The 16,704-nt window shown below is 42.3% G+C and overlaps 1 protein-coding gene across 7 annotated transcripts in view; it reads left to right on the top strand.

The window, feature by feature from the left end:
• Positions 1 to 10,631: 10,631 nt before the first annotated feature.
• The window catches only part of LOC134527188 (uncharacterized), a 412,406-nt gene continuing 406,333 nt past the window's right edge, over positions 10,632 to 16,704 (top strand). For 4 of the 7 annotated variants that reach the window (XM_063359633.1, XM_063359631.1, XM_063359632.1 and 1 more), the window contains exons 1-2: positions 10,632 to 10,816; positions 16,272 to 16,373. In XM_063359633.1, coding sequence (XP_063215703.1) covers positions 16,328 to 16,373 — 46 coding nt within the window. In that variant the 5' untranslated portion in view covers positions 10,632 to 10,816; positions 16,272 to 16,327. Of the gene's footprint in view, positions 10,817 to 16,271; positions 16,374 to 16,704 lie in introns of those variants that run through there. The other 3 variants (XM_063359634.1, XM_063359635.1, XM_063359636.1) reach the window with 2 other exon arrangements.

Genomic DNA, 16,704 nt, shown 5'->3' with positions numbered 1-16,704 from the left:
ACCAAAAATCGAATTAAAGAAATTCGGTGGGGATATAAAAGATTGGTTCGGTTTTTGGAGTCAATTCAAAAGAATACATGAAGATGACGAAATAGAATCTGAAGATAAGTTTCAATATTTAATTCAGGCTATGATCGCTGGCTCCAGAGCCCGTGAGATTGTCGACAGTTTTCCTACAACATAAGAGAACTATCAAAAGGCAATTGATAGTCTGCATTTGAGATTAGGAAGAGAAGAGTTACTTATCGAGTTTTGTGTCAGGGAGTTGTTAGGAATTGTGATAAAAAAAATGTGACAAGTGCTAAAGCCAAATTGGACATGTCTCAGTTGTACGACAGACTGTAATCGAATCTGAGGGCATTGGAATTAATAGGAATGACTCAAGATAAGTATGCAGCTATGTTGTTCCCTCTTGTCGTCGTGTGTACCAGAGGAACATTTAAGTGTGGCTGAGATGTCCTTAAAGTCAACAGGCTCGTGATGCAGTAAATGGTGCTCCAAACACCTACGGTGATAAGCTTCAACAGTTGCTAACATTTCTGAGGAGCAAAGTTGAAGGAGAGGAAAGGATTTCTCTTGCTAAAGCAAGTTTCAGGGTGTTGGAGAATCAAGAGAGCAAGGTCAAACCTAGATGACCTCAAGAACGAGTGCCTATGGCTAATAATTTGTTTGCAGGAGAAAGACATAGCAAGAAACGGGATGGCTGCATATTCTGTGAAAAACAACATGAGAGCAAAGAGTGTTTTCAAGCTCAAAGAATCCCCTTGGCGAGAAGAGAGAAGCAATAAGGTGTCATAAAGCATGTTTTATATGTTTTAAAATTGGTCACAGGTCAAAGGACTGCAAAACCAGTATGAGATGTGTCGTCTGTGGGAAAAGTTTCACCGTGCAGTGATGTGTACAGACTTACCAATGAACAAGGAAGACACTGAAGTGAAACAGCATAAACAAAATGAGGAAGAAGAGAATGCCAGTGCTTTGTCCAATCAGTGCTGCTCTCAGGAAGTGTTGTTTGCAGACCTTGCTTGTGAAATTAGAAGCGAATGTAAAGAGTAGAACAGTACGTGCTCTTATAGATAGTGGGTCACAACGTTCTTATATTTTCAAAAGCACTGCGGATGTAATGGGTAGGGTTTCTATTAGCTCTGAAAATTTGGTACAAGTGATATTTGGTAGTGCAAATGGTCTTCCTGGGCCTCGGTATCCTAAGCCTTGTATGGTTTCGTTGAACGGCGTACAGATACATAAACTATTTATTAAGTTTATTATTAATATTTATGTATTTGCTATTATTAACACTACTATGCTATCTAATACTACTGTATAAGTTACATCCCGAGTGAACTACTTAACAATAGAACTATCAGAACTGTCATGCAACAGCCTATCATATATGAACATTGGACAGCACATAATACCTTTAAGCCTAACCTGATTTCCTATTTCTGTGATTGTTGTAATTTTATTTCTGTCATTTCTAATATTTTTTCACCGCAGATATTTTATGTATAATTTTTTCACACTTAGTTTTTTTATTGTTAATTACTTTCATAATTTACCTGTTCTTGGCTGCGGTGATAATAGCCGTAGGCTCTATTTGATTACTGCATCCCGCCGCTAGGCGGAAGTGCATCCATGTAATTAGTTAGGTAGAGGAAGTAAGAAAAGGCGTCTCTTCGTTTGGGATTATGCCGATGCCGGCCTCAGGAAATAATTTAATTTTAATTAAGATTGATAACGTCAGGAAAATAAGTGTCTTCAAGTCTATTGGCATTGTTGAAACTCCAAGTGCGAGTGTTTGCAACGTGTTCCTGAACCGACGAGATAAGTTATTTTCAACTTATATTTGAGGCCTATTTTAGAAGCTAAAGATTAGCCATCTTAACATCGTAGCGTCCTTAACACGGATTTTTTCTGAAACGCCCTTGTGACCTTTTTGAACTATTATAAAGCCATTCTTGTATCCTGTTGACTGTTTAAATTACTTTTTGAACATTGAATTTAATTAAATTGAGATTTCTACGGTAATTACGTTTTTATTCCACCAGAGGTCTGAGGTTGGAACTTATGTGAACCCTGAGTTATATCCGAGGCATAAGTAAGAAAAACTTGAAAAACTGAGCTAATACTTATTTTTCCTACATTCTTATCGCAACTGATCAACTGTTATTTTAGTAAATTTGGAATTTTCTTCACCTAAACTGCTTTTCGTCAACGGATATTTTACAAACTATATTTTGAATTTAATGAACTCTTGTGTTTATTTTACATCTGTGCCACCCTATATCCGGTATTTTAAAGCTGTTATACATAACCAGGAAAGCCATAATAAACAATAGTAATTCATAATCTTTTTCCTCTCAATCTGCACTGCCATATACCAGCACACAATAAAGTTTCTGTCCCTAGTGTTATGCAACTGAACCTGTTATTGTATTGTGTTTTGTTTTTGTGTATATTTAATATTCGTCAGGGTATTTGTTCATGTTATATTTATTATTTAATAAAAAGTGTTGTGTCTCAGTTACAAGCTACACACCCTCTTATAATTCTATTCACTCCCTATTTTATCTCCTCTAACTATAGTGATTTGCAACCTATTCTGTTTTCTCAATCGTTTTCAAAACATATTAAATTACCTGAAGTTTTCGTCCACCTGCCACCACTATTAAAATTCTATATTTAATTTTCTTTTATACAGCTTCTGTCCATTCATTTCAATCAGTTGTGTGTAAGTAAAGGGAAATAACACAGGTAGTGTTACTCGAATACTACCATCTGCAAGTGTACATCGTTATTACACTGTTACGCAGTTTTGCACTGTGTAACTAGACGACTACCAGACAGCGCCCCTGGCTATCTGATGGATACCACCCGCAGCACAGGGGCGCGCAATGTTCGATTTCTGCGCGCCGGACGGCTATGCATCGGGGCCGTTCGGGCCGCTTCGACTCCGCCCGGCTTCGCGGGCTTCGTCCGGAACAACCAACGATGACGTACTTCCGCCGGCGGGTATCCAGACTGTTCTTTGGTCGGGCCCCGGCGGACTATATAAACCGGCCCAGCCATCGCTTCAGCAGGCAGTCTCCGACTGGCCCAGCAGCATGAACCTGCAGTGACTACCATCTACACCACCGGCCTCCTCAGTCACGCTGCCCGACGACGTGCCGACCGCTTCAGGAAGAAAACGGTAAGAGCCGTCGTCAGAATCTAAGACCGTAAGGGACTCTGAGAAATTTTCAAGCCAGTAGAAATATTACAAGTCCACGAGGGACTTAGAATAAATTCAAGCCTCAGTAGTTTGGACTTAGAATTTTCATAGAGTGAGGAAATAGAAAATTTGCCTTGTCTGTAGAATGAAGGGAACTGTCTCCTAAAGGTTAAGAGATAAGTAAAGTAAATGTTTGACTGGTGTTGAAAGTAAAATGGCAGTAGGGCAGCGTGGCAAGAGATGGAGGAGACGTCGAATACCGCATAACGTAAAGTGTTCCAACTTGCAATATGTTGAGGCTTACCGTAACGTAACCAACGTAGTTTTTCGTAACGGATTCGACTGAACTGTTATAAGTTCCCGGGCAATACGATCAATATAACGAACACTCCTGATAGAACTTCAAAACGCAGCTACTTCTTTGAACGACTGACGAGCCGAGTAATGATAAAGACTGTTCGCCGCAATATTGGCGGGGCGTCATGGCATACCGCTATCAGAAACCAGGAGACTTTTGAATACGACACGCTGAGTGTAAGAACGTGTGTGTAAGAACGTGAACATTTTAAGTATCATAAATTTGGTATTGATACTTACACCAGAAACACTGTTTAACTTGAAAGAATCAGACCACGTCTCCTTAATTATTTTCTTTCACCTGTCTTATTCTTAAATCGTAATTTGATATGTTTGGCAAATGTTAAAGTCATGTTAGTACAGTTATTTAACGTACTATTGAATGTGCCAAAAACCAATTGTTTTGATGTTCATGTTTTCTGAAAATATAATTTGCTGCTTGGTTTATAACAGGCGTTAATTTAATGTGTGTGAAATATATTTGTGATCCAATATTGTTAATTATATTTTTCTGTTCACAGACATCGTGGGCACTTGCTGTAATCTTCAAAATAAGAAATCAGAAGGTTGTCATATCTGAAAATGCGTGTATTGAAGGATGTGATGTTCTTATTACAAGTTTTGTTAATAAAAGCACTTTTGTTTCTCGAACTTTAGAACCTCTTTCTGAGATTTCACCCCTTGTCCTCCGGCCCTTCCGGACTGGAGGTAACAAGAAAATGCGCAACTCTGCTTCTCAGAGCGTGTTCTAGAGTAATAAAGCTAGCTTGAATGTAAACCTTCAATACACGAGAGGTATTTCTGAAAATTTTTTTCAAGTGCCGATTAGTAAACATTGTTTGTTCGATGTTGTTGTTTAAGGTAGTAGTGAGTGTGATAATTTGTGCTAGAAGTAGTTACTGCCTAGACATGCCTGTTACAGGGACAGCTTGGATACAAGAGGTATCCAAATCTACTTTGGGACAGCTGCTAATCGACTTGAAACTGCCGGACATTGACGTAGAGCAGATGACGCTCGACGAGCTGAGACAGCGAGCGCGAACCCATTTCAACACAAGTAGTGAGTCTTATGCCAGCGAACAGTTAGCCATGATGCATAGGCTTAATGAAGGTAGATGTATGGAAATGATCGTGGAGCCTATTATTCACAACCTGCCAGTTTTGAAGGATCGCGATCCGGAAAATTTAATACGTTTTTTGTGTGCAGTAGAAGAAATTATTGATATAAAGATTTTGAATTCTGGATCAATGTATGGAATATTACTGATGACACATGTCCCTAGTGAGTTAAGGGGGTTAGTTCTTACAGCACAAGAGAATAATTTAACGTGGGCATTAGTAAAACAGGAGATGATTAAGTTTACCACTAATGTAAAAATGCGAGAGCATTTGTGTGACAAATTCCTGTGTAGAGCACAAGGGGAAAACGAATCTGCCCTTGCCTTCGTCACTGATATCACGAAGTATGTTAGGATACTTGGGAATCCCTATAGTGAACTAGAGTTAGTGGAAATGATCCAAAATAATTTGTGTACCCAAGTTCGTAGACATTGCCTAGTTCAGAAGCCACTCTCATTGGATAAGTTAAAAGTCGTTGTTTCTTTAGCTGAAAGACGGACTCGTGTCTCGAAATGGAAAATTGAGGCTGTAGACGGGTCTAGGAAAATAAGGTGCGCTACTTGTGGTAAAGGGTACCATGAGACGCAGTCTTGTTTATATCGTAGAGATTCTTATAGTAAGAATGCTCGAGGGCAATATAATTATGGCCCTCCTGAAAAAGTGTTTCAGAAGAGAGTATTGAATGTAGTCAGAAAGGTCACTGGCGCAATGCTTGCCCCAAACTTTCATGATGAGAATTAATGTTGACTAAAACTACTGGACGTGATGTTGAGATGTTATGTTGAAATGTTATCGATTATGGAAATGTCTAATTTATTTAAATGGTTTGAAATTGTTTCGTGTTGTCAACTTGCGTTTTTAAGTACACATTTCTGTCTTCGTCTTTGAGTAGTAGTTTCACGAAAAAATTTCACACCCCTGATTGTTAACATGTGTTCAAACATGCATGCATGTTTTTTTTTTTTTTTAACTGAATGTAACCTAATCGTAACTTAGACTTAAGAGTGGTACTTGTGGAGTGGCTGGCCACCTCTTCAAGGTGCCTATCGAATGCCGGAGTTTTCGATCACCGCCCTGGGGAGATTTGTTACGCAGTTTCGCACTGCGTAACTAGACGACTACCAGGCAGCGCCCCTGGCTATCTGATGGATACCACCCGCAACACAGGGGCGCGCAATGTTCGATTTCTGCGCGCCGGACGGCTATGCATTGGGGCCACACGGGCCGCTTCGACTCCGCCCGGCTTCGCGGGCTTCGTCCGGAACAACCAACGATGATGTACTTCCGCCGGCGGCTATCCAGACTGTTCTTCGGTCGGGCCCCGGCGGACTATATAAACTTGGCGGGGCACCCGGGGGGCGGAACAGACACAGGAGGCGCTGCGGCACACCTTTCACTGGCTCGGGGTAGCGCGGGACGTACGGGAGTATGTCAGAGGCTGTCAGTTATGCCAACAACGCAAGTCCCGAAGGGCCGACGGGGTCGAACAGCAACAGCCCCGCAGGCCGCACGGACCCTTCCACACTCTGGCGTTGGACATCATGGGCCCGTACCCGTGGACACCTAGGGGGAAACGCTTCCTCGTGGTCGTCACCAACCTCTTCACGCGCTGGGTGGAAGCGTTTCCAGTGTCTAACGTCCAGGTCCGGACGATCACCAACCTGATCGAGGGGGAGGTCTACTCCCGTTATGGCTTCCCAAAAGTCCTCCTGACGGTCAATGGGAGTCAGTTCATGGGCAAACAAAGGCGGGCGGACTGCCGCCGTTTAGGCATCGCCCATCACACTACACCCATGTAACACCCCCGTGCCAATCCCACAGAGAGGAGGAATCAAGTCATCAAGGCACAGCTCCGGCTACTCCTGGGAGACAATCACACGAAATGGGACGTTCACTTACCAAAAGTTTTGTATTGTCTGAGGCGGCACGTAAACGCCGTTACCGGCCACTCTCCCGCGGAGCTCGTGCAGAGGCAAAACCTGGCACTCCCAGGGGAGTGCCGCGTAGCCAACACAGCCACCAAGGACTGGTGGGGGGAGGAGTTGCGGCCCCTGATCGAGGCCATGCGGAAGCAGGCGAGGGAGAGGCAGGCCCAGTTCCTCACTTACAAAACGCCCACCACCACGCACGCCCCTGCCCCCTCACACCCGGACAGTGGGTCTACGTCCGCCAATACCACCTCTCGGCAGGGTCAAAGAATTTCTGCGCCGGGCTGGCCCCCAAGTGGTCACCGCCGCGGCAGATACTGTGGAAGACGGGGCTGTCCACCTACGGCGTACGCACCCCGAGCGGGCGCCCGGCCAAGGTGCACCAGGACGATTTACAGCTAGTCATTACCCCCCCCCCCCCAATACGTCACCCTCCCACGACTCCGGACTCAGCGGGGGCACGAACTGGGGCGCAGGAAACCCGTCGCGAGGCGACGACGCAACACCAGGACCGGGGTCAACCACCGACACACCGATCAGCGAAGCGAGGGAAATACGCACGAGTGACTCCGACTCTCCTGGGCCCACTGACGTCAACCTCCCGACGAGTCCAAACACCGCCACCACTGACAACCATCCTGACGAGGCAGGAGAAGCGACGCCCTCCCGTCACAATCCTGCTACCATCCCTCCCGACACGGGAAAAACCACTCCCATCATTAGTCACCCGGACGACGAGACGCACGTGCCAGAGACTGACGAGGAGGACGAGCCCTGGTGGCCACTAAGACCTGAACCTGAGCACTTCAACGTTCCGGGTAGTCATTGAGGAGCCAGAGGCCGAATGAGGGGAAGAGGAGGTAGCTGATAGGAGGTATCCACGCCGAAAGCGGCATCTAGTACAACTTACATGCTGTATGGGAGAACCGTCAGCTGCGGGGAGAAGAGACGGGACAGTTGGCCCGCAGGCCATATCAGTCAGGGACATGGGGGACCTAGACAGACAGGCCGACACAAGGACGGCCCGACCCCGTAGGGACTGGCGGGCCCCTTCGCACCTGGACGACTTTGCCATCACTAGCAACAAGGCTGCCAGGGAGACGAGCGGCGACAGGGAGGCCAGGGCCCCCAATCATTTCCGCCCGCTCGAAACTGAGCACCCAGGTCCCCGCGGCCGACTAGGCCGCACTCGCCATGCCCCAGCCCACCTCAGGGACTACTTCTTGGGGGCAATCACGTCACTCGCCGGGGACACACAGCCAGGAGCTTCCGTCATCCACAAGGGGGGGGGAACCACCCGAGGGACCCAACACCGCTCGGGACACGGTAAAATCCACCACCCTGTTCGCCTGGAGGAATCACACCTCGCCCCAGTGCACTACTCACAACTTAATCGTACCCGTGTGTGAACCAGTGCAATGTCGGAGTGCTGCGATCCAATGTGTGTAGAGGTGTTGAGGCACAGAACGGCCTCGTCGAGGGGGGGCATTTGATGCCGTCGTCGGTGCTCCCTCTGAGAGCTCAGGCCATTATGTGTCCTCAGCACCTGATCAGTGCTGTGCCACGAATACGCCCGTGCGTGCAACATAGTGCAGTGCCCCGAATGGCGTGACGTCAGTCACGGCCTCCTACGTGTGCAAGGCGCCCGGCTGGGTGTGGCATTGCACAACTAGGTAGTCTGTGTACATGTATTTGATAAAACAATCAAAAACTAAAACTTTTAAAACAGCCAATAATTATTGTTAATTAACTAATCATTTTGTAAACCAAAATCGTTCACAAAACTGGCCGGAATCACCTTCCCGTGCTCCGCAGTTTCCCGCGGATTTTTCCCCCTATCTGGCCCGGTTGCCAGGGAGAATAGTCAGTAGCGATCTAGCTCTCACCTGGGCCGGCAGCCCCGCGCATGGGGAGCATTCATCTTTCGCGCCAATCTCAACGTTAACATCAATAGGTAACTATCTTCAAATCTTTATCCACAGCTCCCCGGTCAGCCCTAACCGGCCGTATGATATCTCGTGCGGTCTTTCGTTAAAATGTGTGACTCGCCACCGAGTCTTTCCAGTGCTAGGTAAGTGCAATTATTTAGGCGGCCCGCCGTGGCACCTGCGCCTCACGCTATTAAAACTCCCCTCGGGGAACTAGTTAATCGTCCACGCGGGGCGGCACAGTGCCGAATGCGAAACAGAGTTTAATAACGATTCATCACCTGGGACGTGCAACGGTCGCGGACGAGATATCCCGCCGGATTCCGCTGCTCCTGTTCCCAGCTTAACGTGGCCCTCGCCACCACGCGGGTTAGCCGCCTTTGCGTGACCACCTGAGTGGGACACTTGAATTTCACCCCGAACTCGGGACTAGCCCTTAGTGACTCTAGTGTAATATTTCTTTGTTAAGTGTACTTGTATACCCAGCCGTTAGTGTACCCCGTGTTACGTCCCGCACAAACAACCACTTGTGCAGAAACGGGCTTGCCACTCACCCGAGCCTTCGTCTCCGTAACTCGCCGGGTTACCTACCTCTCTTAAAGTACTAGCCGCCGGGCTACCGAGCGACCGTAAAGAGTACCGCCAGTTAGGGTGGTGTAGGCTGAGTGGATGTCGACGATGATGCGGCCAGTCGCGTGAGAGTGCCATATGCGATGTAGAGAAGTGTAACGTGTGCGACGTAATAAATCTGTTAAACGTACGTGTGTGTTTTCTCTAATACGGCATCCTAGGAGGCCATAACAGCCCGGGGGGCCCTTTGCCGACGCGCCCCTGCCTGCATCCACGAGGCCAGGCATGTAATTTCAAAACAGGCAGCGGGACGGCGTCAAACTGTTGATCATGTACTTTTGCCATTTTATGTTTAACTTCATTTACAATATAAATATAGTTGCAGCCTATCAGTGCTGCAGTGGTTCACCATGGCCTTAGTTTTGTCAGTGCCAGCCTCATGATAGAACTTCTACACCCGTTTGCCGCCTAACCTTTTCGCGCGCAACGTCGGTGTGTTAAACCGACCGTGTAGAGACGGTCTGACAACAGACTCGGCCAGGGTTGGACCAGCAAGTGTATCAAACCTTAATAAAGTGCAGTGTCTCTTCAGTCAGTTTCCTTTTATTTCAAGGCATCCTGGGTGGCCTGAACACCCCAGGTAGTTCATGTGGACGACGCACTCCTGCCTGCAGCCACGAGGTCGACCCCCCTCCCCACCCCAAACAAACTCAAGAGATCAGTTTCAATTCAATATTTATTCTAAACTTAATCAGGCAGTGGGAGTGGCGACAAATTTACTCGTATAATATCTCGTAGAAAAAATTAACCTCATACATATCAGAATAAACAATTTTCGAAATCATAAAATAAAGATCCAATCGGAGATTTTTTTTTTTAATGTTACGTGCAATGTTCTTCCAATTATCTTAACATTTGTTAACATGATGCCTATAATTCCATATTCCATACCTATTCCTTTCTTACTACATCATTACTTGCTTTCCCAACGAAACAATATTTCGCGCCAACAACATATTCTACTATGCTCTGATTGGCGCTTCCCTTAATTCTTAAGAAAAAAAGATAAAATATAATTATCACTGTTATGTCTGAAGTTATTATATGGATTTCCCACGACCCATAAAAATTTCTACACGACAATCATAAACCATTCCATTAGTATCCATAGAGTTATGGGTTAGTAAATGACTAATTCTTAATTCATACTTCTTAATTTTCAATCGTAAACGTAGCTTTAATTTTACCTATGTAGTTGAATCAAACGAAACAAAGCGAATACTCATTGAAATTAATTAAAATATAACGGTATACGATAATAATATATATATATTTTTTGATTTATTTGACACAGGTTTGTTCAGCGTCGCATACTATTTATACAAAATATTTTTTGTTAAATGATTAAAATAATAATATTCGGTAATGAAGCTATGTGAAGTACTTTACAAACCATATTTTAGTTACATAGATAATGTTGGCGTGCATGTGCACGCTAGCTTACCTGTTTGACTTGCTTTGCTGAGCTAGGAGTAAAGTAGTCTGCCATTATGCCGGCTGGACCATTAACTAAATAAATGTTGTGTCAGGAAGCTGTTTAAGTGATATTTTCGCTTATGTTAAATTAGTATATTTTTAGGAATTTTATATGTTGACATCTGTGTTATACAGAAGATATATCTGCAAATAAATAGTGACTTGAGGTTTGTTTATCTTCTTACTGTAATGTCCTGCAAGGTTATTTTGATTAGTTTCGTAGTAGACTATAACATCTTAGTCGGTAAAATTAGTATTTTATTTAAGTGTTTTACGTTTAATACCTGTAGGGTGTGGTATTCGTAGTTACACGTAGTTTGTTTATTATTACGAACCATTTTACAAAACATGTCAAGGGCTGTGTGGTGATGGAAGACATACAATGCTGAGGGGAATTAAATAACTATCCACGAGGTAGTTAAGCGTGTTACTTAACGTTCGCAGAAGTAATTCTGCAGATTAGTGGCTTCTGAGAAATAAAACAAATTATACTTAAAGTGAAAGTGTTTTTTTTTTTTTTTTTAGAAACCTGGTAATACTGAAAGGGGAAAAATTAATTATTTGTTATTTTTGATTCCAGTCTTTTTCTAAGAAATCTATAAAATTCATTGCGGTATTTCAGATAGATTACTGGTAGTTGCATGTTTTAATGGTTGGTTAGATTACTTACCTAGATTTGAAATATGATAATGGTTGATTGGCAGAGTCAGTTACATTAAAAATACTGTTAAATATTGGGACAGTTTTATGTTAAGCTAGGTACACTGAAAGTACTGTAAAATGATATGTAGGTTTACGTATTTTAAATTTATCTTGCCTAACCTAATCAACTGTTCAACTATTTTACAATGTTTTGAATGTGTTTAACTATCCAACGAACCTTTAGCATAATGTTACGGTATTTTAAATGTTTATAAACTAATCAAACCAACTGTTAATTTTGTAAATTAACAAAAAAGTAATTAACATATTTCAGTGCTCTTTTACAGAATCATTAGCAAAATTACAGAAACTTTAAAAATTCATTAGGCTATTACAATTTTCAGTTCAGGAAGGTAGCTGTCAACGGGCATAGGCCCGTTAACAAGCATTTCACGCACTTTCTCTCTCTCACTCTTCTCTTAAACTGAGCCACACTTGCTTACACACTACCCATCGAACACATTCCACTCCGTTATTGTTTTCACTACTATCAAGATTTTTAATCTACCTTTTTCATTTGTATCAATTCACCTCCACTTTCCCTTAACCAACCTAGCTGCTTGCCACTGCACCCCCTGCAGTTCCCTCTCTAGCACTTATATATCCCATACTGCTGCAGCGAACTCTAGCATTGGGCACACCGTGATGTTATAGGCAATTTTTTTTATAAAGAGGCAATTTTTTTATAAAGTTGCTGCCCCCCTTTCCTTCTAAGCACCTTCCTCAGAATGCCCAATGCCTGCCTGCTCTTCTTGACCACCATCTGTACTTATTCCACCCACTCCTGGTTTCATTGCAGCACTACCTCTAGGTATTTGTAGCTTTTGGCTTCACCTATCTCTCACCCCTCCATCAGTAGACCCTCTTATCCACTTGCTTTTGTCTTAGTAAATCACTAAATCTCACCATCTTTGTTTTGCCTAGATTTATCCTCAAGTCATTCCTCTCTACCCACTCTTCCAGTATATTCAGTCTTTTTGTTACCCTCCTTCTTCTGCATCTCCACACACATTACAATTTTCCGCATAGAGTCTCAAGAATCTTTTAATTCCCTCCCATCATTCACCATGATGGTGAAAAGCGGCACCCTTGATGTGAAACCTCCCTTCTCAGACAACTCGTCCTCCATTTAGTAGGGGCCGTTAGGGTATTTCGTATGCTCCTTCGTGAAGAAAGCAAGAGACAAATTTTATTGTGTTCCTATATGTCCCAGGATACCGAAATGCCTTGGTGCCACTTTCACAGTGACGTCATTATAAATTGGCAGCCATTTCAAAATGGCCGCCAATCGCATTCATAAAACAAGCTGTATCTCTGCTTTCCTTCATCCGATTTTCATTTTGTTTTTTTTATTAGACAGATATTTTAACGGTGATTACATTAGTTGCCTACTACATTTTTCATAGGTCTAACCATTTTCAAAACAATTAGGAAAAACTAAATATTTAAGAATTTTTATTTTAAATATTTTGTTACTGTGAAACAAAAAAGCAGTAAACGATAATTAGTGTTTTATGAAAGTTAAAGATAATTTGTTAAGCTTTAATTTGATATATTACACAAGATTCTGTTCTTCAGTATAGCAACATAGTAAGCGAATTAATCTGGGAAAGTGTATTTTTGTAATTGACAAATGCTCCTTATTAAACTTTATTTATTTTATATGATGATTTGTTTAATACTCATGTAGTTTGTTTTCAATGTATGCATAATATTTACACTACAAGTGAATATATCTGTATTATTTTATTATTGTGTTAAGGAGAACATGTTGTTAACAAAAAAAGAAAACACAAATATGAATAGTCTTATCAAACCAATGAAATTTTTTTATTCTTATATTTCTTGGTGCGAAATTAAACTTTTAAACAAACCATGTACTCATTTTTGGCGTTCTTATGCATAACATAAAAAAAATATTAAAAAAACTGAAATTATTGCTCAAATAGCATCTCATGTCGCATTGTCTCATAAATAGAGTTATAATTAGGTACATAATAATTGCATTATGTAGACATAATAATACAGCTGTCATGAATATTTTTAATCATTTTGATTTCACATGAAATGAACACCATTTTCATCTTCATCGTCACTTTCGAATGTGAATGTTTCACTGTTCAAATTGTTTCCACACAAGTCAGCATCTCCACCACAATTACACATTTCTGTGCAGGGGAGGTTACTTTTTGAACACTTACAGCGAACAGTTTGACATTTTGTTTTGACACAGTTGCACTTAACAAGCTCAAGTATTGCTTGAGGGGCTGGAATATTGTTGCAAGTAACAGGGACTAAGTGTCCATCTTCATATTTCCAGCCAAACTCTGTGGGATTTGCTGAACTTGGATGTCGTTTGTCGCACTGATGCCATTCCATTGCCTGCAAATGTGCCCTCAATATAGCCAATCTAAGTGAAGACCTCGTTGGAGGGAGATTTTCACCCACCACTTGCTTTTGTGTAAAAAGCCACCATCTCAATTCTCCAATTGTAGTAATAGTTGTATTGGGAACATACACTTTGCATAGGAACCTCTCAATTTCCAGCATTACATCATCAGACACTACTTCAGTTTTACCAAGGTTTGCCAGTGCATGCAGAACATTATTGTCTGCAGTCATGAAGGGCTTCCAGAAACTTAATTTCCCTTTTTTGTGAAACGAGCCAGTGATATCAGCTCCTGATATTGAGTGTAAACCCACAAGTGCTTCAGCTTTTAGATTTCCCAATTTACTGTGCAGTGGCTGAAGTGGTATAGTTCTGTTCCTGTCTCTACTTCCAGTGATGAAATTTGTGTTTTGTGGGAGTGATGGATACTTGCTCAAAGCAAGAACAAGAACATCAGTGTCAGGAGAGATGATGTCTAAATGTGTTGCTCCAGCCTTTTTTGATTCTATGGCATGCAAAATGATCTTTGCATCTGCCTCTTCATGAGAACTGCTCATTTGTGCCCTTAGCAATCTGACGCCAAGCAACTACCACATCCCGACCTGTGCGTGCTGCATATTTTAGAAACTGCTCAGCTAAAAGGTTGGACAATTCGTCCTTTGTCTTTTCATGGGAAAGGAGCTTCTGTTTTGAAATTGTATAAATAGTAGTTTCAGATTGAATTCGGTAATGAGTTGGCTCAACATTAACACGGCGCCTTTCCCTAGTGAACTTCTTTAAGGAATCTTCTATGTATGAGTCAAATATCAAGTGAATGCATTTGTATGAACGATATTTATTAGTGATGCGGTATATAAAGTGGTCTGCCAAGTCTGAACAAGTCTTAATGTGAGGTGGTTTGTCTAGCGCCTGTACCTCGGCCATGGCATCAATAATAGCAACACTGCCACTTAAGTTGGGTTGCATTGCTTCGACCATGTCTGAGTGGCTATCTTCATGCTGGAAGTTGTCTAGTAATGACTCGAGTAGTTCCATTAGCTTACTCTTCTGAGAGCAGTGCAACATTGTTCCATCAGGAGCAAACATTGAACGTGGTACAACAGAAAGTTCATAATTACTGATGGTATCGCACACATCCACCCGAGGACGGGATCTGGCCACTATGAGCAATCTCGCAAATAGGTCCCTGTCTTGTTTCAGTTCCAAAACAGTGTCTTTCATTTTTATTTGTACTGTCTTCACTGAATGTTTGCAGGTGCTAAGATTTAATTTTTTTATGGGATCCCATAGGTTTACTTGACCAGTAATTATGCGCTCTGTTGTGAATTTAATAAACTGTTTTTGGCCTATGGTTGACATGTTACACATATCTTCCTTCGTCTTCTGAGGCATAACACACATTGTTCTAATGTTTATCAATTCATCTCTGCAGTATTTGAATGGGTTCCCGACTCTTTCAAGGGTTTTCAAAAGTGCTGAAACATTTTTGCTTTGCCTTCCTGAAGCAACTTTTGACAGTTCATGATGTTTGGTTTTATCGGATCCCTGAAATCCAGCCATATCCTTAGCTTCTTTTACAAGCCGCGTGAGCTCAGGAGAGGTGAGAAAGAAACGGGTTCTTGCATTTTCATTAAGAGTAATTCCTACAATTCCTCCCATAACTTTCATAGCCCTGTTTTCATGCTCTAAGGCTTCATCTGCACCCAAACTACAAAATGGTACTTGTGTTTTGTTAACTACCCAGTTTCCCTTTTCAAACTCTTCCCAAATTTCTGGATCTGTAGTTTTAAGTGTTTCCATTTCAGCCAGGTACCAAGCAATCATGCCAGAGTAGTTGAAGAGGTCCATTGCAAAGAAATATTTTGTGAAGTCATGTAAGGAAGAAAGATGCAAATGCCAATCCCCTATGCGTACTGAGCTTACAAATGCTAGCATGGACTGTACCATCTTCATGTACTGCCTCATTACTTTGAAGGTAGGGTTCATAACTTCATTTGAAGAGTCAAAACATTCAAACTTATTGATGATATCCTCACAGGTTAAAGTATACATAAGATCTTTGTGAGCCATTTTAACATCTCCATCAGTAAAGTCTTTAATAAGGACTTTCAACTTAAAACTTAAAATCTGCTTCACTTCTGGATACTGCTCAAAAAATGCTTCTTGGTAAAGTGAAAAAAGAGATATGAGAACGACTTTATGAGCCTCTAGTGCTCTCCGAACATGCCTACCTTCCAAGATTTGTTTCACAGTTGCAGGGCCATATATGTTGGACTCGACCCACAATTCTGGGATACCTGTGCCATCGATATATTTGCCTATAGTTCTTAGTTGAGCCATAATAATATGCAACTCTCCAGGTCGAAGGATCCATTTGTTTTGGTTGTCGGTGTGGTTGAATTCAAGGCGCTTAACTGGTCTATAAAGTCCCATATCCAAAGTGACTACCACCTTCTTTTGGCTACATTGCACCATAGTATTGATTTTCTCTAAGGTCTTCATAAACTTAATTTGAGTTTGACTGTCCGTAGGTGACTCAGCAATGAGTGGCAGTACACACACCCGAGTTCTCTGACGGACTGAACCTATGAGGGAGTTGTATGCAGACCAAGTATATGTGTGGTTAGCTTCAGGTAAGCTGATGTTCACTGAGTTGTCTTCAAAAAAAAAAATCATTTGATTCTTTATCAGGGTGCTCAGTCAAGGAAGATACAGATGTTGCCTGTAGTATCAACCAAGCAGTGTTATCTAATTCTGCTCCTTCAAATACATTACTGTACATGTTGGTGTTCAATTCTGCATTTAAAACTGGCATAGATGGTTTCAATTGTTTTGACCTCAGATGTACTGCTTCTTGTTTGCTATAGCTAATTTTTCTCCCAGATTCACTATGTGATTTTCCAGTTAACACCAGGGGTACACTTGTGTCATCTTCTTGCATCTCGGTAGACTACCATAACAGTT

Source organism: Bacillus rossius, chromosome 1, assembly GCF_032445375.1.
Source record: "Bacillus rossius redtenbacheri isolate Brsri chromosome 1, Brsri_v3, whole genome shotgun sequence".
NCBI lineage: Eukaryota > Metazoa > Arthropoda > Insecta > Phasmatodea > Bacillidae > Bacillus > Bacillus rossius.
Note: the sequence above shows the minus strand (reverse complement) of the source record. Positions and strands in the feature narration are given on the sequence as shown.